The sequence below is a fragment of the Ascaphus truei genome, chromosome 4 (genome assembly GCF_040206685.1).
Source record: "Ascaphus truei isolate aAscTru1 chromosome 4, aAscTru1.hap1, whole genome shotgun sequence".
NCBI classification, from domain to species: domain Eukaryota; kingdom Metazoa; phylum Chordata; class Amphibia; order Anura; family Ascaphidae; genus Ascaphus; species Ascaphus truei.
In genome coordinates, this window is record NC_134486.1 from 365,952,337 (window position 1) to 365,979,187 (window position 26,851).

General features: G+C 42.6%; 1 protein-coding gene across 1 annotated transcript; it reads right to left on the minus strand.

Annotated features, from left to right (window-relative positions):
* Nucleotides 1-863: 863 nt before the first annotated feature.
* Nucleotides 864-23,485, minus strand: KCTD21 (potassium channel tetramerization domain containing 21). The gene is made up of 2 exons (XM_075594840.1): nucleotides 23,415-23,485; nucleotides 864-1,858 (listed from the first exon to the last, which is right to left on the minus strand). Exons 1-2 carry the CDS (start codon nucleotides 23,451-23,453, stop codon nucleotides 1,082-1,084), a joined length of 816 nt encoding a protein of 271 aa, XP_075450955.1. The 5' UTR covers nucleotides 23,454-23,485; the 3' UTR covers nucleotides 864-1,081.
* Between the last annotated feature and the right edge of the window lie 3,366 nt (nucleotides 23,486-26,851).

Below are 26,851 nucleotides of genomic sequence, written 5' to 3' on the forward strand. Positions count from 1 at the left end.
GAAAAAAACAGCTCCTTCCCCAAGAAAAAAAAACACACACACACACACACTTTACCTTTGGGGGAGGGGGGGACTGGAAAGGCTTCAGGTCGCACACACTGCCCCATCGGGCGGATGCTGACATCCGACGGTGACAGCGGAGGAGCTGATAGTGGATGCCGGGCCGCAGCTCACTGAAATGTTTCATATGTTTCGGTTTTGAAATTGCCTCTGCAAGAGGTTTGGGAGGCAAATTAAAAACCGGTACAAATGAGATATTTGACTCACTCCGTCAGAACACTGGGACAAGCAATAAAAAACCGGCACTGTTCCGATCCAACCGGAATGTATGATCACCTTAAACATGAAAAGACCCGAAACAATTTTATTGTGTAGAGAATGTTTTGCTAAAAAGCCCATAAACCCATTGGTACTGCTTTGTACTTTTAAGGAGCACATTGTGAACAATTTCTTTTATTTTGATAAAATATGCATTGAAACACACTTTAAGGAGAGGCAACTTGAACCTGTCTTATTATAAACAGATCAAGGCATTTTTCTCCTTTTTGCAAAGTGTTCAAGTTGAGATGCTCCATCTGGAACAATATTGTTCTGTTCTGGCAGTAAATTTATGATTTGTGATGTAAACTCTGACTAATGATCTGCATCAAATCTAAGATGAACAAATGTTGCTGCTTTAAAAAAATAAAACGTTTGTGAAGCAAAGCCCTTTGGACATATTTTTCCATATAAAACAATTATATACATATATATATTTTCTATAAATACTTTAAGTAGACAAGTCTTCCTTCTGTATAAAACAGCTCGTTTTTTTTTTTTTTTTTACAATGTAAGTTGAGTTTAGCTTTGCATGTAAAAAAAGAAGTGGAGACCTTTAATTGTTTGTACTAATTACACTGTAGTTCAATCAAAGTAAGTGCATGTTCAGTCACGCCAGGGCTAATCTCCTAAATCTCGGGCACAAAAACCTATTTTCGCCACTTGGGAGGTACGAGGCACTGAAAAAAAAAAAAACTATTTAAGAGGAAACCCTGTACATGGTGCTTCATACTATTGAAATCATGTTAACGGAATATGAATATTACTTATAGCGTATCAGTCTAATAAATGTGTTATTCGTTGTTTGGGATTTAGAGGAAACAACACGAAATCCATCATTCACAGCTGTTTTTAGAAGCCCCTCTGCAAATTCCTGGGAACTATTAATTTGCACCTTGTCCGGTAAAACATAGAGTCTCACTAGCCTTAACTTGGTATAGTCATTTTCATTAAAGCCGTCCACATTGGCCACCCAATCTAAGTTTAAACGCTGATGGAAAACGGGAGAGTTCGGAATACTGGAGAAAGTACCATTCATGTAGTACCGAAGTTTAGATTTCAGGTGGTCTAAGAAAACAGGCGATGTGCAGTATATATTGGCCTTAAGTACGTCCATGCTGTACGGATGTTTGAAAACCAAGAACTCTTCACACACCGATACATTCTTTCTTGTTTGCTCTACACTTATAGTGAGTATTGTGATTTTCCCAGATTTTGAGAACTCCACTTCTTTTTCTTGGAGTGCGTCTATCAACGGCTGAATCTGATAGAAGTCAGCTTCTCTTCTGAGCAGACTCATTTCTTGAAAATCCTCTGGAAGATCCAAATGGGAAGTCCTTAAGAAGTTTAAGATATGCCGAAACACCTTCCCATCTCTGTCAATGAAGAAGTTGCCTTGGCTGTCCTTTTTACTTGGCACCTTACCACTAAACATAGCCCCGAGCATCGTATCTGGAAAATTTGTGAGTGTTGACAGGGATGTGGTGTACACTTTTCCGCCCACGTTTAGTGTTACAGGATCTGACATGATTACAAAGATCTGTAATAGGGAAGAAAGAAAGATTTTCAAGTCAAATTTGCAGATGTTAAGAAATATAAAAGTTTGGAAATAAGTGTGGGTAGATTGTAAAAATTCATAATATGAAAAGTTTTAATAGATTGATTTAAAGATAGTTTCATGGCCCTGTATAAGTTGTCTAATTCCAAAATGCTGATGAAAGGTCCATATGGGACATGAAACGTTGTCTTTCCTCTGTTCTTGGCTGTCACAATAAATGAAGAATTGCATTATGAACTTGTGAGTAGAGCTCTACTTTGTACCTCTGTCCTAGAGGAGACCTGTGTTTTGAAGAATTTGTCATTCCAAAATGCACCTTCCCCCCCCCCCTCAAGTTAAAACCTGAAGAGCAGAAAATCCAGATCTTCAACAATCTAATAAAAAGATTCTGTTTGGTTAAATTTGCAGAATATCCATATAATTAAATGCAACGTGTCAACACAGGGGCAGCCTGGCAACATTTTAGATGAAGGGCAAACACAAATTACAGAAAAGTCATTAACTGATGGCTGTAGGAAGGAGTTAAGTGCCGTACATTATATACGTGGATGTATCGAAATCTGTCTCATCATTTTTTTCCCCCCTTCTCAGGCCTCAATATGCTATGAACACGTCTGCCCCGTGCTGGAGAAAAATCCCACCCATTGGAGGAAGATTAACTCTAAAGACGGGGGAATGGCTTCCTAGCATATTGAACATAGGCATTGGTGCCATCACATACTAACCTTCTTGTTAATTACGCTACATCGATCGATCATAAGAGCTCTTGTTAACAAGCGCATTGCATTTGGTAATTTGGTGCAGCTAGCACCAGAAAACTTTAAAAAATATCAGCGCATCAACCTTTGTTTTAATACATAGACCACCCAGTCCAAAAGGAGTGGTACTTTAAGCAAATAATTCTACAAATTAGATGACAACCTGCTGCTTTTAACCCCTCTGCTGCCAGACTGGCCAGCAATGCATTGCAGGTTTCTCTAACAGCAAACAGTCTTATTTAAAGACAAAATACATTTTTAGGTGTCAAAGAGCAGATGATGTAGCCCCACAAACTGGAATGTTTAGGCTCAGTATAGGGGTAAAGCGTAGGCCCCATAGGGTTAGCACACAGGAGGTTCAATGTTTCTTTTACTTCAATTTTGGCACACAGCACCAACAGGTAGATTTCTTCATGGGCAAAGTTTTCTTACCTCTGGAAAACGCCTTCAAGATATTAACATGGTGTGTTCTTTGGTCCTTAGAAAATATTAAGGGTTTTTCCCATACACCAAGTGGTCAGGGATATCATTGCTAATGATATTAGAAGGGGATATAATTGTTCCCTCATTCTTCCCACATCCCAGGGGTACAAAATAGGAACATTTCCATTGCTTAGATGTTGTTAGAACCTTCTCTCATTACGTTGATAAATCTCAAATTTATAGGAGTTCATACTGATTGTTTGTATTGTTCGCTCGTAACAGAAGAGGCTACCCTGCCTCTGTTTCTTCCATCACTAAATGATCAAGCAATGTATCCAAGAAGCCTATAGAGTTGGCAGCTAGATTGTCCATTAGTGATTAAGGCCCATTCTACTTGGGCCATACCTACTTCATGGGCCTCATCTGGACATATGTATGTAAGGCTGCTACATGGCCTTCACAGAATACGTTTATTAGTGTTCGCCTCAAAGAACCCTAGGTTTGTTACATCCCCATTGTGTGTGCCGTTATGGGGAACGATAGGGAAAGTAATACATTTTTTACCGTTATTTACTGTATCTTTCAGTACACAGACTTTTTTCCATCCCAAGAGTTATTTTTGAGGACAGTATTTGTGCTCTATGATTTAACCCCTGTATTTTGCCTCAGACTAATACCTACTGCTGAGGTGGGGGCCCCGAGTCTTCCTTCCCTATACGTTATAGGGCGGCAGACTACCAAAATGCTTATATTATAATATTATTTATATAGTAATTAGAAATGGATACTCGGGTACCTTATGATCCTCAACAGAAGGATCATTATATGCATTCACATTACATAGAAACATAATAATTCCCAATAAACACTGCACGGGTATATGTGTCAGTGTCTTTCCCTGTGGCCACCCAATCCTGGGTCTGTAGGCTTGTGTAACAGTGCCGACACACCGTTGGAGCTCTTATCTACTATAGTAGTGCAGCAAGCCTATACTTTGCAGAATGCTCAGGATCCCTTTATTTGGCTTCAGTTGAGGATCCCCTCTGATGGTGTCCGTGCCTCTGGTTGTTATCTTGTGGGAGCTCTGCTGGGCCCCTTCGTGTGATCAACAGCACTCCCTCCAGTCAGCATCCGCTAACTCAGACGGATAGTTGACTAGCTCATGGTCACTCATGGTCAGTCCAGAGATCCCTCAGGCTGCAACAGCTCTACCCCGCATGCTGTACTAGCCTCTCCTAAAGACTCAGCTCTCCAGAAGTTCCTCCTTCTCTAGGGTCCACTGTCATTGACTGCTGCCATGTACCTCATGAGTCACATGCTGAGTGCACTTGGAGAGGAGAGGAGGGGGCCGTGTGTGTGAGTGCTGCATGCATTTTACAGAAGGTTACAGAGTTAGAAGAAAGTCGTTGCAGCCTGGCTAAACGTATGACTGGGGATCTATGGTGGGAGAAGCTTTTTTAATGCTTTGGCAAAGGCGGTCATACCATGCAGTCATACCACGCAGGAAGGAGGGGCATATATATATATATATATATATAAATATATATATATATATCAAAGAACAATCGAACCGCACTCACAGAACTTGTACAGAAGCAAAATAACGTTTATTGCATCAACGTTTTGGTCCTGTCCATCTCGCTGGTTCTGGTTAATGTATTGAATATATAAATATAACTTTAAAAGGTAAATCCAGCACACTTGGAGTTTTCAAAAAGGTGTCTTTATTGAAGTGATCTATGTTTCGATTCCCGTAGGGACCTTTTGTCAAGATACACGTACAAGTGAAAGAAACATTCAATTAAAAGCAATTTATATATGTACAGTATTTAAACCACGTATGAAAAAGAAGGTGGCCTGTGACGTCAGTGATTAGATTTAAAGCAATTAAATAACTGTGCATGTATCTAAATGTTATTAATCAAGACTGTAACATAAAGAGGTAAAACAGACAGAACAACAAGGGTTAAATAGCTGGCACCACCCTGGCAATACATAAAAAAAGACTGAGAAATATATTTAAGGGACCCCAGCCTTTAGAAGGTTTGTAAAGCTCTTTCAATTTTACACATCTAATGCCTAATATCATTGTGAGTAATTGTGTTTCAGTAAGATGCATCAGTATATCTAGAGCAGTGTTTTTGAACCAGGGTTCAAAGGAACCCTCGGGTTCCCCAAGCATCGCTAAAGGGTTCCCTGCAATTTTCTTGTCATTTGAAAATTGTATCAATACAGAAGAATTTACAATGCATCTGATCTCAGAGTTGCTATTTGAGAATTTCACTTAGGATTCCTAAACCAAAAAAAGTTTGAAAATGACTGATCTAGAGATTCTATCCCTTTAGAAATTTGACTGTGAGATCTTGCCTGCTGCTTTTGATTCCAGCTTGTTCTCATTATGTATTTTGTGTAGAGGTATATTTGTCTGTTTTAGCTAATAGTCACATGTTTTTATTATTACACTTTATTATGATTTCATTCTGATAACCTGTTACAATTTTTGCTGCACTTGCTGTTGACACGTAACTGCACTGCTTTGATGACGCGTTACGTGCCTCTCTAATTTGGGTTTAGTCTCCACGTGGTTCACTTCCGGTGCACGTTGCGAGAGTGCTGCTACTCTCCCTGTGTGGTGGGAACTTCCATCACCTGTTTGGCATTTCACTGTGGGGTATAATAAATACTACAGGTTAGTTTATTTGTCTGTCTTGAGAAAGGTTCTTATTTGAACGGAGATGTCAATCTTTTTTTTCCATTAAATAATTTGTATTTTATTGATAAATTCTGGGAGTGCTTGATTTTGTCTTTGTGTGTATATTATATACCATATTTCCTCGAATGTAAGACGCACCATCGATTTGGCCCTTACAATCGAGGAAAATTACTTCTCACTTACCATTTTTCAGGAGAGGTCCCATGTCAGCGTTGGATGAAGTGGGCAGCGGCGGCGGCGGCAGGAGAAGGCTATCATAGCATTAGACCTGAGCAGGAGGAGAGCAGCATAGGAGAATGGCAGGGAAGGAGCGCGCTGAAACACTGCAAGTCAGACACTGGTCTACAAAATAAGGAACATGCAAAATAGAGCGATGTTTCGGACCTCCTGGTTCTTTATCAAGCTCAAGTAGCAGTGCTACACTGCTGGTATTTATAGCGATTGAAAGAAAGCTCATTTTGGCGCCAAAACAACCCCCTAGCTTGCTAGCTACGGTGGCCTGTAAAGTTCAATAGACAGTAGAGTTGCACATGCACATAGAGACAGAGTGGTGCGGTTATCATGGGAACAAACTAATGGTTCTTCCCCCATTTTATAACAGCCTGGCTGTTTATTTCAATGTTCTGAGCCCCACTCATCACTGTCTCTGTCGTCTTTTATTCTGCATTTTCCAGCCACGCGAAACGTCACTCTATTTTGCATGTTCCTTTTTGTATTGATGCAATAAACCTTCATAATCTTTTCTACTTCAGTGAGTGCTGTGCTGCAGATATGTTCTGTTAGAAGCAGTATGGAGCATCCGTCGTTTCTGCCTTCGTCCTCTGGAGATAACGTTGCTGTCAGTGTCTTCTTTGTATAGCCTTGGCGTCTGCAGACCACCCACCAGCTGATCAATGAAAGCGGAAGTGACGGCGTAACCTGGAATTGTCCATGGTTGGATGACTGAAAAGACTGTGTCTGGACTGATCGGATCTCTGAATGCATAACAGAGCACCACTCCTACGCATTTCGTAGTGGTATCCACTTCATCAGGGAGTAGTGGTGCTGCGTTTATACCTGCATTATATATGACAGAACTTGTTTTAATTGGTCAATAGAAAAATTGTTTACAGGAGAGACAATAAATGCAACCAAACATATGTAGAATAAGAATACTGAAAACAAATATCATGGGGAAGCAACTTCAGTGAGTCTTGTCCATTCAGCAAAATGCAATGGAAATGTGTGCGTGTTAATCAATTTCTGACTGGTAACAGTTGTATGGAGGTATGTGGCAACTCCCCCCAGAGCTCACCCCTCCCCACCTTTTTAACTTGGGAGGTTGTGGCATTTTGCTGAATGGACAAGACTCACTGTAGTTGCTTCCCCTCATACAGAGGTACTGTAAAAGGAAGGGTTCACAGTTTAGTTTTAGGACCTGCATTAATTTTGGTTATACCTTGACGTGTATGCAGGCTTGCGACGCTTTGGCCAAAGAGTTTAACTAAATAACCAAGTAATTACTATCATTATTGAAGTATTTAAACTTTATACTTATTACCATATATGTTTTGTCAATTTGATGTAGCATTGGGCACCTCTGTCTTTTGTTGTGTATATATTGACCATAGGATGTATCTAAAATAATATTATTAAATTCATTCATGATAATCATAAAATATGGGAGAGACAAAATAATTTAAAAATTAAAATTAAATACTTTAAAAAGTTCATACGAACAGTAGGAATTACAGTACTGACAAGAATTAAATATTGGAAGAATAATAATGGGGTGATGACAATTTCGCCCCTATAAATTGCTTACAACAATCTTCATATTACATATAGTTACAAATTGCACATGACAAATACATAAACATTCATAAAAATGAATGCAATATGGTGCAAAATTAAATGTCAAGATTATCAATAACATACAATTGAAGAATACAATTAAACAACATATTAGATGTGGTTTGTTGGAACATATACCATCATTAGTAATGTTGCTTTAATCCGACTATGAAAAAATACTGGGCAATGATCACACCCTATGTGGTGCTAAAATGACTTCAAAATATTACACAATGATTACCAATTGCAAATTACAGATTGTACAAGTTGCATACACGATGGACTTCTAAACCACTCCAGGGTATAGATGATGCAAACATTCAAACACCTAAAAGATGTGTATAAAGTGTGTGTATTAATCTATGAAATCCTCATCCACAGTAAAGAGATTAACTCAATTCTACTACGAACCAAGTTACAGAAAATGAATTGCTCGTATAAGGATTTCTGCAAACAACAGAGGTATAGATACAGTATATCATATATAGGGGATCAAATCTACAGTAAAGTACATCTTCATTTAATCCCCTACATATCTACTTTGGCCAGCAAACTCATAATATCACCTCCTCTCCTATCCACAACGATGTGAACAATACCTTTAAATTTGAGGCAATTAGGGTTGCTGCCATGGTATTCTTGGTAGTGTCTTGATACACTATGTAGCACAAAGACAATTTTGATATTGTGAACATGTTCTTGAATTCTTTGTTTCAGATGTCTTTTAGTACACCCTACATACTGGAGTTTGGATGAGCATTCCGAGAGATACACAGTGTTGGTAGTGTTACAATTTATATAATGTTGAATCAAATATTCTGTATCTAAAACATTAGATTTAAACGTAACAAACAAAAATTAGACAGCATTCACACTGTAGACATATAGATTAATTGGTGCAGCGTGGAACAAGAAGGAACCCTATTTCCTCCCCAACAATAGGTACAAAACAATGTTCCCAGCACTCATAAAAGACACATGAACAAATGGGTGTAAGCCAAAAGAATTTAATGAAGAACCGAACACAGACCCCAATGGGATAAAGGTAAATCTATCAATATACGTGAGGGAGAAAACTGGGAAAATGGGGGAAGGGTAGGAAGGGAAATCACAAAGGGGAGGGTGGGGTGCAAACAAAGGTGATGCAGGGAAGGGGGCCAATGTTTCGCGGTTAAGACCCCTTCTTCAGGCCCATTCCCAAAGGGCAATAAGTGTCCAATGGTACTTCCCTTGTACCTGTAAAAATTCCCTAAATAAAATTAATGACGTTGATCCATGTGAAAAACATGTTAAATCTTGGTGAAAGTCAATATTGGTGAGTAGAAATCAGTCCAGCACCTCAAGGAGAAAGTGAATATAAACAAGTTCTATATAGGCATAAATTCCACAGATCCCTACAGCTCCTGAGCTGAGGCACACTAAGCTAGGTGGAACCAGAGTATATATCACAGGCAAAGACTGCTAACTGTCTGGATATCAACTTAAAGAAAGTAATTCCACCGACCAGTTAAGTCCAAAGTACAGCCAACATGTCTGTAAAGGTCCATCAGGCGGCAATACTCCTGTTTACTATCTCTGACGGGGGTGCTGGGATACAGGAATGAGGCTGTAAAGAATGCACTGGATAGCAATGGACTATTCACTCCAAAGTAGCGTATGCTTATATTGGATTTACTCAGTATCATCTTAAAGGAGAATTTCTTGCTTCTTTGAGGACAGTTACTACATCCAATGTCAGGGCACAGTTATGGGGTCCAATGTCGCACACATATACGCCAACATTTTCATGAATAGCTTTGAGGACAAGTTTGTTTTCCGTCATCCTTTGTTCGTGGCATTAGGGCGTATGTGGGTGCAATACATTGACGATATCTTCATGATCTGGACGGGCACGGAGTTGGAACTTAATATGTTTATCAGTGACATGAGACTATTGGCTTCACTTCTCTTATGAGTAAAAGTGTGATCAACTTTCTGGATACTACGATGAGAATGGCTAACAACAAATTAGAGTCAGATTTGTATACGAAAGATACAGACCGGAACAACTTACTCCACTATGTTAGTATCCACCCTCCTGGGACAATTAAGGGTTTACACCACAGTCAGTTCCTTAGGGCTAAGAGAATAATTAGTGATCCAGAGATGGTTTCCAGTAGCCTGGACATGATGCAAGAAAAATTTAGACTGAGAGGGTATCCAGACTCACTTCTCTGTGAACAACGAAATAGGGCTGAGGCCAGCACGAGGCTGACACTGCTCAACAAAGGTCAACAGGGTAGACCAGAAAGACATTTTTCCATTCCATTTGTCTCTCCGTACAGTACCCTTAGTGGACATATCAAAAACATTATTTTAAAACATTGGCATTTACTTGGGGCAGACCCTCTGCTCGCACCCATACTTAGCCATAAACTGTTGTTCTCTTACAAACGTGGTAAAAACCTGAGAGACAGAATGATCAAAGCAGACTTTGGAGGCACTTCACAGTTCAAAACCTTTTTGGGTACCCCAGAAAGGGCTGTTACCGCTGCTGTAGTTGCAGTCAATGCGACAGCATCCAGGAAGGTAATAAATTCACTCATCCACGTTCAGGACACATATTTAACATCAGTGGTTTCTACACCTGTTTATCCAGGAATGTGATCTACCTTATTAAGGGTCCGTGTGGGTTAGGGTATGTGGGGGACACTACCCAATGTGTGAAGGATAGGATCTGACAGCACAAGGCAGCGATCCGGAGTTGCGATCATGACACACCAGTGGCACATCACTTCACCCAAGCTGGTCACAATTCTAGTCAATTACGATTTCAGGTCATCGATGGTGTGGTCAAGTGCAGACAGAGTGGTAACATTAAAATGTTATTATTACAAAAGGAGACACAATGGATATGGCGGTTGGGTACTATGACTCCAGAGGGTATGAACAAGGACCTGGACTTAAGTTGCTATTTTAAATGTTCTACATATGTCTACCTCAGTGTCTATTCCGTCCTTATATGGTTTGTCCCCTCGCCTTAGTTCAGTCTCTTATATTGACCATACCCTGTTTTCTCTCCACAGACCTGCTCGTCACGCCTGACTATGTTGCCCCTTGTTGAAGTGTGTGCCCTTACTGGTTCTGACGTTTTCATCGCTGTGTGCTGTGATCTTCCTTTGACACCCCTGTCTCCTTCACCTCTGCCATGCCCCTTACTTGCCCACCCTGATACATTCCTTAAAGGATCGCTACCCTATTTCCTCAATTCTAAGACGCACCTTTTTTCTGACTTTCACATGTCTGAAATCAGGGTGCGTCTTAGAATCGATGTATTAAAAAATTAAAAAAAAAAAAAAAAGCGTCTGCAGTACTAACCCCATCTTTTCACTTATCATGTTTCAGGAGAGGTCCCAAGTCAGCTGAGGATGAAGCGGGCAGCGGCAGGAGAGGTCCCACGTCTGCAGATGGTTGAAGATGAACAGCGAACGGGTGTGGGGCGAGAGTGCGGCAGCAATGGCAGGACAGGTCCCAAGTCTGCAGGTGAATGAAGATAAGACTGTGGGAGGGCGTGCGGTGGCGGCAGGAGATCATAATAGCAGGAGAGCTGAGCAGGAGCAGAGCGGCATAGGGGAACGGCCTGGGTGGTGCACACTGTAACACCGGAAGTTGACCGGTGTCTAGCTTCCGGTTACAGTGTGCACTTCCCAAGCCGTTCCCCTATGTGCTCTGCTCCTACTCACCTCTCCTGCTATTATGATCTCCTGCCGCCGCCACCGCATGCTGTCTTCTTATCTTCATTCACCAGAAGACTTGGGACCTGTTCTTCCGCCGGCCCCGCACTCTCGCCCGCTGTCCATCTTCAACCATCTGTAGACTTGGGAGCTTTCCTGCCATCGCCACCCGCTTCATCCTCCTCTGACATGGGACCTCTCCTGAAACATGGTAAGTGAAAAAGTGAAAGAGTAATTTTTCTCTATTGTGCGTCTTACAATCGATGGCATCTTCAATCGAGGAAATACGGTATTTGATTGATGTGATATACCTCTAGATAGGGCATTTTGGGTCATTAGCTTTAACTTTGCATTTGGAATACAAGTTTAATGTTACCATATATGTTCTTAGCATGCATTTCTCAATTCACTCTATTGCTTTTATAGCCCTGTTTATGCTCACTGTTTTGACCTTATAGTTGTTGTGATGCTTGTGTCTTTAACACTATGCTACTCCGTCTGATACCGCAGAGACTGCGGAACAACACAATGAAGACTACCTTCACATCGGATGCACGCTTGCTGTGGGCGACGTCGGGTCACCTAGGTTACAGGGACACCGGGACTACATTGGGAGACTAACCGCACATGTGCACCTCCTGTGCAACCGCGCTGTTGCTTGTGTACCTTCAGGAACCTTGTCCTGCTTCAAAGCCAATCGTTGGACCGATGGGGTGGAGACAACATGATGACGTCACAGTCATTTTAGAATGCTCCACTTATCCAGCACATTGTCTCCCCACACTGTGAGAGTGAGCCAAAGGACCGTCAGCTAGCACAGGGGTGTGCAAAGTTTTTAACTTGCGCCCCCCCCCCTGCCTGCATACCTTCTGCCCCGCGCCCCCTCTCCTCCTCGGCTCCGGCATCAAATGATGTCACGGGGTTATGTGACGTCACGTTACCATTTGACGCCGGTTACCATGGCGACGCATCGCCGAAGATCAGGTAAGTGAAGCTGAAGAGGCCTCACGCGGCCCCCCGGCACTTAATTTAAGTGCCCTGGGGGACAGCGCAGGACCTCTGTAGCCACCGTGTCCCCCTGGAAATTCTCCCGCCCCCCCACTTTGCGATCCGCTGAGCTAGCAGACATCCACGAACACCTACGGGGTTTGTATTAACACCCAGGACTATCACTGGTTGGTACAGCCATATTATTTATGTGCTATTTTGAGCATTTTCCTGTGCTGTTACTCCACATTGCCTGCCAGTGTGTGGTTGCCTGCCTGTGAGTGAGCACTAATTCAGCTTTAGCAAGGTGTGCACCAATGATACTCTGGAACTCTTATCTTATGGTATGTGTGATTCACACCGATCTTTAATCAGGAGCTGCATATTCATTGTTTTGCTGGAAGGTGCCTGGGCTGTTTACTTTCCCCTTGGGGAGGAACTTTATTTTTGCTTTTTGCATTTTTTCATAGGGAGTTTCTACAGGGTCAAGGGCAGTACCATTGGACATTATTTTTTGCCTTTTGGGAACGGGCCTGAGGAAGGGGTCCTAACCCCAAAATGTTGCCCCCCTTCCCCTGTATTTTTACCTCACTTGCACATCCCTCCCCCTGCCCCACCCCACCCTTTCCCTTCAGCTTGTTTTTCTCCCCTCCATTATCACATGGGTTCTGGTATTGTGATTTACTTATACCCCTTATGGGTGTGTGCTTTTCTCTCTCATTAAAACATTTGGCTTATACCCTTTCTAATTTGTCATTTATGAGTGCTGGGAACATTATATTTGTGTTCACATTTACAATATAGTATTTATTCTTAAAAAAGAACCAATGGAGCATGTTTTCCTAAAATAAATATATTTTTCTTCCATGTTACTCCTATACCAGTACAAATAAATGGGTTTAAAGCCCTGCCCAGTTGGGGTAGGACAAACTTTCAACGAATAGGCTCCATCAGTCCCTACAGGGCTCCCTGCTCTCCTCCTCACAGTATTTATTTTTGATGTACTTGTCAATGGGGTAGGTTCTCTCCTTACAGATGTTGTTGTTCTGCTGATACAGTAGGATATAGGGAGCCTTACGCTCCCTTATTCCCGGGCAAAGGATACGATTTGCCCGAAGTCCCCAAATACGAGTGGGAAATAAGCAGGTGTAGGCTTACTCATGGTCCTAACCATTGAGCTTAATGTATACCCCCTACATTGTGGTATTCGGTGGTAACTGTGCCCTCCTGCTTACCTGAAGAGGATTTCACTGCAGTCTGAGGATTTTGCTGCAGTCGTTTGATGCTATTCCAATCTGGGGTGTAGGGAACCCAGGTATGGAAACAGGCTGAGCTGGTGCTGCCTATGATTCCAAAAGACAGGTTAGGCCTTCAATGATCTAAATCAGGGGTGCTCAACTCCCATCCTCAAGCCCCACCCCCCAATCAGGTTAGGTTTTACAGATATCCCTGCTTCAGCACCGGTGGCTCAATCAGTCCCTGCTTTAATCTTGTGCTTCAGTCTCTGGTTTAGCACAGGTGGCTCAATCAGCAGATCAGTCTCTGACTGAGCCACCTGTGCTGAAGCTGGGATATCCTTAAAACATGACCTGTTGGGGGAGCTTGAGGACTGGAGTTGAGCACTTCTGATCTATGTGACCTGTCAGATCCTCTGTGGAGAGTTCTCATGCTACTAAATGTAAACAGGATTTCTGTATGAAAGTATGTGTGCTTCGGAGGCAGGTACAGATGCAGCGGCCGTTATTCGAACAAATCACGCAGTGTATACCTCGGAATACCCATGTGATGGCGAGCAATCTCTTCCAACCGTACCGCTTGAAGACGCGAGTGCAGAAAATGGCATTTTAGTGTTCTGGCGTTTAAACGCCTGAAATTGACACAGTAGCACAGTACTGTACACATTACAATTTATTAATTTCATTGCATATAATTGCACACAAACCATAAAATTCAAACAAAGCAACCACGATAAACTCGTGTGCCTGGGGCGATTGGCCGCGTTCATTCCGCGTGGAATACAGCAGCGCACACGAAAACGGCTCTGTGATGCCTTACAATAACGGCCGCTGCATCTGCAAGTGTTTTGTTAATTTATTGTTTCAGACCTTGGCTGTGGCTGCCTTCTATTGCACGAGACTCTCCTGTTCAGGCTAATTGATAATTATCTCTAACTGATTATTTGGCCACCTCCCTGCAAGTGAGCTAGGCTATGAGCCATTCATGATTCTGTTACCTGTTAAGAGCTTGTGGGCTCTGCTTCCTGCTCAAGCCCCAGTTGGCGCTCAGCTCCCTGCTCAGCTCCCAGTTGGCGCTCTGCTACCTACTCAGCCCACTTGGGCACTCTGCGGGTTTCTGTAGAGCTTAGGTGCTCTGGAAGTCTCTACAGAGCTTGGGTGCTCTGTTGGCCTCTACAGAGATTGTGCCCTCTGTTGCTGTTATTTGTAGGCAGAAGCATTTATCTGCTCTCCCACCTTTTTTGGGCAGAAACTGCAACGGTCTGCTATGTTTTTGGCAAGGAGTTGGAATGCTCTGCCACCTGTTGACAAGGAGCAGGAAAGCTCTGCCACTGCTGGTACAGCAGCTTCATTGCTCTGCTACAGTACCTGTTTTGTGCAGAGGCTTGGAAGCTCTGCTACCTCTTGTGCTGTTTTGCAGCCGCTGGGACACTACATTTTGCCACAGTCGCTGGGATGCTCACAGAGCCCGTACGCTCTGCTAGCTTTTTAGAGACATTTTCTCTGATATTGGACTGATGATCATTTTCTCCCACCCTGAGAAGGAGATTACTTGGCTGTATCCCCATTCGTTTGTTCTGTCATTGGAGGGATGTGGGAGAAAAAGGGAATTATATTTACAGATTTACGATAATTCAATTTCTTAGTCCTTCCATGCGAGTACAAGGTTTCCTACCATGAGAAATGTTTTTGTTGTTTGTCCGTTATCATGCCGTCTTCTCTCTCTCTCTCTTTTTTATATTTATATTGCTCGGCTAGATGGATAACTGCTGTGAGGTGGTGAGCCTTGTAGGAGCCTTGTAGGAGTTGATGGAGCCCGATTCATTGAAAGTTTGTCCATACTTTACTCTTTTAGTGTCCTCTGTTAAAAAGCCCTATTCTAGTTCTCTTAAAACATTGACCCTTTTTCTGCAGTGTCCTCACTGTTAATTGGCTTTCCTCATCGATTCCAGCTTCTGTTGCTGTGTCTCAGGGCTCCGCTCTGGGGTTCTTTATCTATTAGGAAGAAGGAGCGGCTCAGTGAGTAAAGACACTGACTGGCACAGAGAGTTTGAAGCAGGGGAACCTGGATCAATTCCCGGTGTCGGCTCCTTGTGACCTTGGGCAAGTCACTTTATCTCCCTGTGCCTCAGGCACCAAAACATAGATTGTAAGCTCCACGGGGCAGGGACCTGTGCCTGCAAAATGTCTCTGTAAATCGCTACATAAAATTAGCAGCGCTATACAAGAACATGCTATTATTATTATATTATTATTATTATTACACTATTGCTTAACATCAATATGTACGAGACACAGCTATTTGTGCTTAAAATTAAAGAATGCCCCATGATCTCTGCACAGTAGACGGCACTACCATTTATTATTATCTTTTATTTATACGGCACCAATATATTTTGCAGCGCAGTACAATATGGGGGCATGGACACGAACAAAACATTAAATACATACAATTTAAAACATAACAATAGGTAATTAAGTTTTTTTTTTTTAAAAGCTTACAATTTAAAGGAATGGGAGCGTGATGACACAATGATAGGTGAAGGTATAAAGTCTCTTGGAATGGCATTAATTGTAGGCTTGTTAGGGGGTGCTGGATAGGGCTCTCTAAAGAGGTGGGTTTTGGAGGAACTTTTGGAAGTGTGATGGTGTGGGGTAAGGAGTTCCACAGTGGGGATGCAGCCCTGAAGAAGTCTTGGAGGAGAGAATGAGAGGAAGTAATGAGGGACGCGGAGAGCTGTAGGTTAGGCAGAGCCTGCCTGTGCATTGATTTAAACAGTAAAGCAGCTGACATAGGCTAGGTCCCCGCTGGTGCCTGCGGCGCGTGGCTCGCACCAATCCCTTACCCTAGCAGGCCCCGGTGTCTCCTCGCTTCCTGACCCTCTTTGTGCTGTGGCACGTCAGCCACAGGGGACACAACTAGATTGTGTTCCCGTCGGCGACACGGTCACATTGTGCTCCGGGAGCCAATCAGAGGCAGAGAGGATGCATAATTTGTGAAGGGACATGAAAATGCAAATCCTGAAACATTGACCGTACTTTATTGAAGTATACACATTGATATAGATGTAACCAAGAAGGTTAAATTAGAATATGTTTATTTAAGATAAAAATCTAAGAGGCTTACATTTGGATATTTTTACCTCTGGCAGTACTTGTATAACTGGTAATGTAAATCACAGAAGATTACTTATTTTACCCTGCAGGGCTGGGATAGGTGTGTTTACGTTCTAATTTTAGAGTTTCATAAATATAGAGCAGTCTATGAACCGCAATAAAATTACAACATATTATACAAGGTTGCCTGTATTTTACCGACAGGACTTTAAATAATAGTCATGGTATATCCTGAATAGTCTTAAAAATACATTAATGTATTATATTAAAATGTAATAATGCAAAGAACAGGGCTTTCGTTTTTCTGAGCAGGCAAAGCACTTAAATACTATAGCCAGGTCCCCTTGGTCCCCTTCCTTGGTTCCCCGCTTACCTCCACTACAGCTGGGGAACCACCGGTGAGTGCAGGAGCGCTGGGGGAGTTGGAAGTGAGATCCGATCGCCAGAGCTCCTCGGCACAGGTGGCAGCCATTTTGGGACTCCTCGCGCATGTGCAGTATGGCTCAAGCATGCGCATAGGGCTTCAGAGTTGCGGCAGCCACGTTGGTACACCTCGCACATGCGCAAGAGGCATTGCAAGCAGCGGCCATTACACATATAGCTCCGCAGGGGAACTACAACTCTCTTGAGCCTCTGGGAGTAGAGACACATGGCCCACAGCAGCCAATAGGGCTCCCAGATTTCCCTGCAACATTATGGATAATTTGGCGAACTCAGACCTCGCGTTTCAGTCGGGAGCAGGATGCCAAGGAGACAGGTAGTGTCTCAGGAGCCAGTGGCCCCGAGATTAGGACAGATCTCTCCTTTAAGCCCCAGTTAGGCCCCGACTCACCCCAGATTGTGTCTGCTACAGGGAAGCCCATAGCTAGGGACATTTCCATAGTAGCTGCCTACTGTCAGTGTATAACACTAGTTAGACGCCAAGCGGTTATTGCGGTCTGTGGTCTGGGACCAGGTCACCTACATACAGAGACTCTTAAAGGTGAGACCCTTCTAACGGAGTTCACCCAATGCAGAGGCGGATGCAATCACGGACGACGACGTCGCTGGATCAGCGGATCCCATTTGTAAATCTGCAGTAGCCCCGGGCAGGTATCTCAACAAGTGCACCAACATTCCTACCCTTTTGGGTGGGCCCTGACATTGGGGGAAAAGGACATCAGTGTATTGGTGCCAAGCATCCTACGTACTTTGGGGACACTTCACTGGTGTATTGGAGTTGTGTGCGTGGGACTATATACTGTGGGGTACAGGTTGATTACCTTGAGTTCAGTAAAACCAGTTGTTATATACCCTGTGTGTGGTTATTATTGGTATTGTTCCTGTGAGGGGCTTATCCCACCACGTTGGGATCCCTCGCAGGTGGAGGCACTGCACCATAGAATGGTTGGTGAGGTGGATGAGCCTGGAAGCAGAATTTAGAATGGACCAGAGATAGGACAGTTGGAAGAGGGTGAGTCTGGGTAGGACCTAGATCCAGTAGTCCAGTTGGGATATTAAAAGCATTCATTATAATTATAGTAGGTTGCTTGGTAAGGAAAAGGTGAATTTTAGCCATTTTTCTTAGGTGCAAGAGGAAGGGAATTTTTGGGCTATTGGATGTGTGGTAAAAAGGAGTATAATGCTTAGTCATCTGGCTTGTGGTATCTGCAGGATAGTGGATTTACCTATTGTCAGCAAGAAGTCAGGTTTAAGATTAGAATTAGAGGGAGTGATAATGATTAGTTCTGTTTTGCACATTGTTTTTTGAGGTCATCCAGGAGGTGATAGCAGAAGGACAATTAGTGCCACGAGTTTGGAGAGAGTTCAGAAGAATGGTAGATTTGGGTGTCATCAGCGTAAAGGTTTAAGTAAAAACGACTGTAATAGTTTGCTCAGGTAAGTGGTGTAAAGAGAAGAAGTCCTAGAACAGAGGTCAGTGGTGTAAAGAGAAGAAGTCCTAGAACAGAGGTCGGTGGTGTAAAGAGAAGAGGTCTAAGAACCGAGCCCTGGGAACACTAACATTGAGTTGGAGTGAAGAACAGAAGGTGTCAGCAAAGCAAACACTGAATGAGTGGTCAGATAGGAAGAGAACCGAGAGAGTACTGCACCGACACACTTTATTCGAGCAAATACCCAGTATGTACCTGGCAGATACCTGGAATGCGCCGCTCCTCACCTCTGACAAGCCCCGTTGCGTTTGCCTTCCCAGCCTGGGTTCATGCCTGGCTGACGGGCGGCTGATCTGTTAAATGATAATGATTAGGATTTAATAGGCTGCAATGCTTCGCGTGTCTACCAGATGGCATAAATTCATGAATTGTAATGCAGTATATATATATATACTGTGCAGTATTGCAGCCAGCGGGAATAAAATGCTTCAATCCCTGCCTGGAAAATAACCCAATGCACTCGGGCAGAGAACAGTCACAAACCTCAATACACCCGGGTATACCCGAATTCGTGGGACTAGCCGAGCTCGAATAAAGTGTGTCGCCAGTGTATGAAGTAGGAGAGACTGGTTGACCGTATAAAAGAGGTCAAGTAATATTAGTAAGGAAAACTGGCCCTGTGATTTTGACTTGAGGATTTGCAACTTTTGTTAAAGCAGCACGTAGAGGGGTTAGTAACCCAAGGGACAGGGGGAAATGGGAAGTGGATGGGGAAGGGAGGATACCCCTGCTCAGCTGTAGTGGTAGTGAATACGGTGCTCATCCCAGGATATGGTAATATAGGAACTAGAGAGAAAGAACCTGGTATTATAAGAACATTTAATACTTAAAATTAAAGGGTATATATGACAAACGACGTATGGTCAGTAGTTTAAGTCGGTGAAACAGTGAATATCTAAGTACTATGAGCTTCCATAGTGGGTCCATGATATAATTAGCATGGATAGAATGTTATGCGAACAACGGCGCCTAAGTAAAAAGGTGCGTATAGCAGATAAACTGTTCTAGGGGACTTATACGTCACTGATGTGTATTCTCCTATGAAATCCTATAGGTAGACAACACCAGACTTGTAAATAACTACTGTAATGTATAGCTGTACTGCACTGAAATTAAAAGAGTAGATGGTTAGGCCCCAGTATGTGTATTCTGTGGTCTGTTAACCAGATAACCGAACATATTAAAAAAGAGTGAATAAGGGGTTCTCACTCCCTGATTCACTCTATCTCAGTAAGTATGTACTAGCCCATAAGTGACTGGTCAGGGCACTATAAAGTGGGCTGTATGTTTGTTTCAATTCCGTTAGAAGGATGCTAGGCTTTAAAGACAAAACTAATGTTTTGAATAGTGCTGGCCTCTATGCTTAGTTGTCTGAATGGAAGTCACGTCGCTTTATACTGTGATCGTTCACCAGTTGGGACGGGAGGCAATTAAACGCACTTTGGAGCGGGACCAGGAGATGCATAAAGATTTGACAATCTTTCTGCAAGATGCAATTATGTTCATATTAGAACACAACTTCTTCAATTTCGATGGGGATTTTTCCTACAAGTCTGTGGAGCGTCAATTGGAGCCATATTCGCACCAAGCTGTGCGAACATCTTTATGGGTATGTGAGAGCAAGACTATATATGGTCGGGCAACCCATTTGGTGCGAATCTGGTGCTCTGGCGTCGTTTCATAGACGACGTGCTGTTCATATGGAACGGCATGATGGAAGATCTAGAGAAGTTTAAGATATACATCAACAATAACCCATTCAATTTGAGTTTTACTTGTGAGACTAGTCATCAGTCTATCAACTTTTTGGATTTAGTGATATATATAGAAAATGAGAAGATAGAAACAAGAACATATCACAACCCCACTGACGTTAATAATTTTTTACTTGCTGACAGCCATCATGATCCTAAATGGATCAGGAATATCCCTCTGGGGCAATTTTTTCGTTTACGAAGAAATTGCTCAAAAAGAGAAGTGTATAAGGAACAAGCTGAAGAATTTAAAAATACGTTTTTGAACAGAGGTTATGATAATGAGGTGGTTCAAAAGGCATATGATCGAATAGATACGGCAGATAGCAGTCGGATGATCGAATTTAAAACCAAAGAGTCAGAACCAGAAGAACAGTTAAAAATGTTGTTTATAACTGAATACAATGCTATGGCACCCCAAATAAAAAAAGTTGTAAGAAAACATTGGGGGATTCTATTAAGAGGTGAGAATCTAAAAACTATCCTCCCACAGTATCCCCGTATCATTTTCAAGAAAGCACCGAATTTTAAACAAGTTCTGGCCCCAAGTCAGATAAAAACTAAAATATCTAAAAACTGGATAAAAAGCCTGAATGTCTACCATGTGTGCAATAAATGCAGAGGAGGCCAATATAGTGAGGCAGTCAGAACATTTAGATCAAATGTGACAAAAGAGGAATACGACATACAATCCTTCATTCATTGTAAGACTGATCACGTTGTGTACCTTTTGGAGTGTGCATGCGGCCTGCAATATGTAGGAAGAACAAGCAGGATGCTTAAAAGAAGATTGGGCAGAGCACATAAACAACATAAAGAAAGGTTAAACAACATACAGCGTGTCGAATCACTTTTTACTAGCACACGGCCAAAATCCAGAGGGGTTACTATGTAAAGGCATAGAATGCCCAATCCCGGACTGGAGGGGGGGGAGCAGAATTATTCAAATATCAAGGAGAGAAACTTATTGGATATACCAATTGAAAACCCTGTCCCCCCTGGGTCTTAATCTGGACTTCGATTTGGGCTCTTTCCGTCGGGATTAACCCTGGTGATAGTCCTATTGTTATTATCATTGCAGTACAGCAATCATTTCTGTCTCTATCACATTCCAGTACAAATTCATGTTAATATCCCTCTATAGTGAGGTTAAAATGTCCTCAGTAGATCATGTGTAGTCAAATTATATCAGCCTGGCTAATAATGTATCCCCATGGAAATGTAGTAATTATTTAGTACAAGATACCAATCTCTTCTATGTGTATAGTATGTATATGTTTTATTGATTTGACAACACTTTGTTAGCATATTTGTCCAAGTTAGTGTAAGTAAACACAGGCATTTTGGACTTTTCCTTGGACTTGTTCTGAATTGTTTAATATCAGCATGGACTATAAAAGGATGAGAATCCACCCTCATCATAGTGCCCCTGACGAAGCAAACAGCAGTTTGAGAAACGCGTAGGACAGAGCTACGCATGTGCAGTTTTGACCAGAGCTGATCGCAGTGCCCTGTAAGCAGAGGAGAGAGAGGATCATGGAGAGAAGCGCTTGTTCCTCCGGCTGCCATATACAAGAGGTTTCTTTCCCCTAGGAAGCTTCCTTACATTGGGGCTGTTCCGCGTAGAATGCTGACGTCACATCGAGATGAACACGGGAGTGGAGGACACACGTGGACGCCAGGAGACCTCCAAGGCAAGACGGACAAGACTTCTGTTTACCTGAGACATCAACCCTCCATAAAAAACTGCAGTAAAGGGGCTAGTGACGGCCTGAATGGTCACAGTGACGGCCTGAATGGTCACACTGCGCGATTTTAAGAGGGAATTCGTGAGTGTGATTCCAATTGTTTTTTTTGTGTAGTAAAGCATTTTCCATATGTTATTGCACTATGTTTGTTATCCATTTTATTTTTCATGTGTCACACGAGCTATGATCTCTTCATTCAGTGTGATTCATGCTGAAGATACTAATTAGCAACAAGTTAAGATTTTTCTATCAAAATATATATGTTTTATTGCCACCAGGGTGTTTTTCCACTGTTTCATAAGTCTCAATCACCAAAAGGATACAAGGTCTACTGAAGATTATAACACACTCTTTCAGATATACCCTGCCTACAGTATATTCACCTGTGTAAGGTATCCTATGGTTGCATCTTGTGGGGATCTAGCAAGGTCATATATTGTGTCGAAATGTCACAATAAGGTGATTACAATAATCTAGTATTCTATAATGTATTGAAGCACATGTTGTGGTGTTGTCATCTCTTTTTTCCAACATATACAACGGAGAGAAAAACCCATCAGGTACCAGGATTCCATCGCCAAAGAGGACTATTTCTGTGTAGATATAAATCGACTCCCTTATTGCGCATCTTATTCAAGAAAGGAAAGTGGAGGTCCATAATGTCCACTCCTTTTGGTGCCAGGATGCTGTGATCACCATCACTGCACTAATGTAACTCTTGATCCCTCCTCCCACTACTCTGAATGGAGGAGGAACCCCCCCTCTTTTATTCAGGCTATGTTTAACCCTTTCACTGCCAGAGGGTCCTGCAACACGGTGTGGAGCAAAGATGCATTCACAGCTGGGACCAAAAGGGAACTAATGACAGTGATATATACCTAATGAATTAATAGCTTAAAAAAAATATATATTTTTTTAAAAATACACATTTACAATCTCTTATAATCATTGCAAATTTAAATGTGGGAGTTATTACAGTTACTTCTGCCTTTCGTTTGAATTGATACATGTTAGAAACCCTTGTCATTATATTACAGGGATGGAAGACACAAGATATGCAATAACTCGTTTCAGTGCCTACTGTAAATGAAAACTTTTAAATGGCATCAGTCACTATTGTTTTACCCAATCATTGCCTTAGATCACCCAGCTTGCATTTGGGAGAATTTCTTGCGCATTAAAGCACCCTCCAGCTCTTAAAGGATTACCTCAGGTCTATAGCTCAATCAAGTATGCTGCACACTCCAAAAATCTCTCATCTCTTTCACCACTACTCACTTTTCCACAAACACAGATGGGATTGAAAAGAAGCTTTGCCTTACTTACGATTTCTTGGCAGAAAACAGGGGAGAACAGCGCGATCATGAAATGTGCTGCATTGTACACTGCAATCCCAAACTTTACTTTAATTTACCTGGTGATACACACACAGGCGTTCCCAGTATTAACCTGCCCAGTATTTATGAGTCAGAGACGTAAAACCTTAAAGCAGCAGTCCTAACTGAAATAGCAATGTCTCTTGTGTATTTCCAGCTGTATACAGGCATACCCCGGTTCAAGGACACTCACTTTAAGTACACTTGCGAGTAAGGACATATCGCCCAATAGGCAAACTGCAGCTCACGCATGCGCCTGTCAGCACGTCCTGAACAGCAATACGAGCTCCCTACCTGTACCGAAGCTGTGCGCAAGCGGGGAGACTATAGAGCCTGTTACAAATGCGTTATTTACATCAGTTATCCACGTACTGTATATGACGATTGCAGTACAGTACATGCATCGATAAGTGGGGGAAAGGTAGCGCTTCACTTTAAGTACATTTTCGCTTTCCATACATGCTCTGGACCCATTGCGTACGTTAATGCGGGGTATGCCTGTATGTTATATCTGCATTCGTTTATACCAATCCCTTTCACCCACTTTGCTGGCAGAGTGGTCAGCCATTCACCATACCCTCCAACTGGACCTATTTAGCAAGTACCCTACAGTAAGACCAGCTGTGCCTATTAACCCTTTCGGTGCCCTTAGACATAAAGACTATGTTGAGGTCTGGCACCCCAGGGGGCACTTACAACTCGTTTCCGTATTCAGTGATGATCGCAATGTGCAATAGGGGCACCCTGGTGCTGCAGCCCTTCTGGCACCCAAAGGGTTAAACAAAGGTTTTTTTTTTGTGCGTGGTAAGCTGCATAAGTTATGGGACCTCCATAAGAATGATTTGGAACTGACCAAATCTGTGACCAAATCGCCGCTGCCACTTCACTGCCAGGTTAAGCCCCTAACCTTACCCTAAAACCCCCTCATTCTTAACCCCTAACCCTAATGCTACGCCCTACCATAAAAACCTTAACCCCTTACCCTAACTGCTAAAACCCCTTAAATGAACGTACCTTATCGGTGAAACGGCCGGCAGCGGAGTGTCCAGCGGAGGAGCGGCTGCGGTAAAGGATCCCTCGGCAGCTCAACTCCGGCGCCGACTTGGTCGCCGACCAAATATCCGACTCCGCTACATTTCAAGCACCGTAATATGCAGCCGTTTGCCTTTAACCCCTGCGTTACTGGCCCCTCTGACATTGATTCCATGTATTAATGTAGAGAAATTATTTCGAAATGAAATCATTCAGCATCTTATTTTTTTTTAACTTGTGGTTTCTGTTCAGCTTTTATTTTCTCCGGGTTCGATGTAATTCTTACTCCTTAATTCTGGGGACAACATTAGCTTTCAGGGGAAAAAAAGTGTACATTGACAATTTGTCTGTATACAGCAGAGATCCTAAACAGTGTTATGTAACAGATCAGGTCAAATGAAAACATTAAAAAAAACATATGTATGTACAATTACTCATGCTTGCCGGAGGAAAAGGGTGTCGGCCATTGCATTTAACCGTTTATATATGCCACCCCCATTCAGCTTGGTCATGGAGGGACTGTCCACTTAACTTGCTGCTGAGTCATAATGAATGTGTCTGGCAGTATTAGTATTTACACTTAAGTACAGCGCACTCCTTTTATCCACCTTGAGTCAGCAAATGATTTGATGATATGATTTTCTTCTTTATGTGATGGTAAAAATAAAATGCCACCGTGGTGGGGGTTGGGTAGCAAACGTGCATCACATTTGATGCAAATAGAAGCAGACACAAAACCAAATCCCTATGTGTGAGAGCACGCAGTTTGTATCGCTAATATTTTTTTTCTTACATATCGCGGTTTGGAGAATTTAGCAAAATGAATCTAATGTTCCTACCTGAGCTGATACCCTTCATTTTAATCAGGTTCACCCGCATCAAAGGCAGCGATATTACTACTGAGCTACTTCTTCAGCTGCCCACTTAACCCATGAAATGATGATTTGCTGTGAAATTTAACCTGCTATTCTGCGACTGTTGTTACAAAGTGATATTCAGTGGAGGTATCTGTGCTGTAGCTGCCAACGTGAGAAAAACTGGTGGTAGACTGGGAACATCCAGGCCGTAGAACCTGTGAGCGATCTAATAACTGCTTCTTCTCCACATCATTCACACGTCTGTGACCCCTCATGTTTCTAGTGGTGACTCCTGTTTATGAAAGATTGAGGTGTTTGAAGTGTGGAGGTATTAGGAGGCATGGAAAACCGTAACTTTTTAATTTACGTCCTACAAGCGCCACTCGTTTTTTACTGACAAACTCATAAATCCATGTTCCGTTGAAAGAACAACAGTATGGATTTATTTTAGGAAGCCTGCCTCCCTTTCTGCTGACTAAGCACACATAATAGAATTGCCACAGTGTTCAATACATATAGAAGGTACGGTAGACACCTCTATTTTTTTTTCCAAGCCACTTTGATCACTGAATTACAGCATCTTAAACAGCTCATGCAAAATTGCTGTAAACAGTGTGAATCAACAGGGGACAAGTAACAGCAAGAAGTATGTACAGTAAGACAAGGCTTCTACAGTCATTACAGCAAACTCCTTGCTGATAATTTCGTGTTCAGCCATAAATCAAACATCCAACAGTAACACAAGTTCTAACTTGGAAAGAACAGATTATACTGGAAAAAATTACCTTTTAGGCCAGGGCCGTTCAACTAAGGGTCAGATCAGAAAATAATTATGGGTAGGATGGTCAGAAAACGATTGCAATGTAGTTATCTATATGAGCAAGCGCCCCATATATACACAATACAAAAAAGATTGGCTCACAATTGGCAAGTGCACGCGTCAGAAATAGTATATAAAAAAGATACTTCACCAAAATGAAATGACCAGGGAAGGAGACACAGCGCTACAGGTAGATGAGAAAGAAAGGATATTTAATCCATATCCACAGGTATCCAATGTTTCGTAGCCATCTCGGGGGCCCCTTCATCAGGGAAGTGGAAACAGCTGGGGGATTGCTGGCTATGCAACATGAAGCGGGTACGTGGGTCTACACACTGTGCTCATTTGCATGTCATTACCCAGAATGCGTTGCTGCAGTGGAAACATTGTATGCTAAGCCAGCGGTGCGCAAACTGGGGGGCGCGAGAATGAGTGCGGGGGGGGGCGGCACGGGGTTTACAGAGGCCCCGCGTGCTTCCCGAAGGCACATAAATTAAGTGCCGGGGGAGCTGCAATGTCTCTGTAAACCTAACTTACCATGGCTCCAGCGGCTTCTCAAATGCGTCGCCATGGCAACGCGGAGTCAAATGACGCTGTGAGGTCATGTGACGTCACGTTGCTATGGCAACGTGACGTCATGACGCCAGAGCCGACGCCGGTGAGGGGGGGGTGAGGGGA

Bases quoted from the DNA above. Each gene is read 5' to 3' on its own strand.
- KCTD21 (XM_075594840.1), bottom strand. From the start codon at position 23,453: ATGATCGCGCTGTTCTCCCCTGTTTTCTGCCAAGAAATC. The intron at 1,859-23,414 runs GTAAGTAAGGCA...TCCCTATTACAG, and splicing joins CTGTTTTCTGCCAAGAAATC to ATCTTTGTAATCATGTCAGA.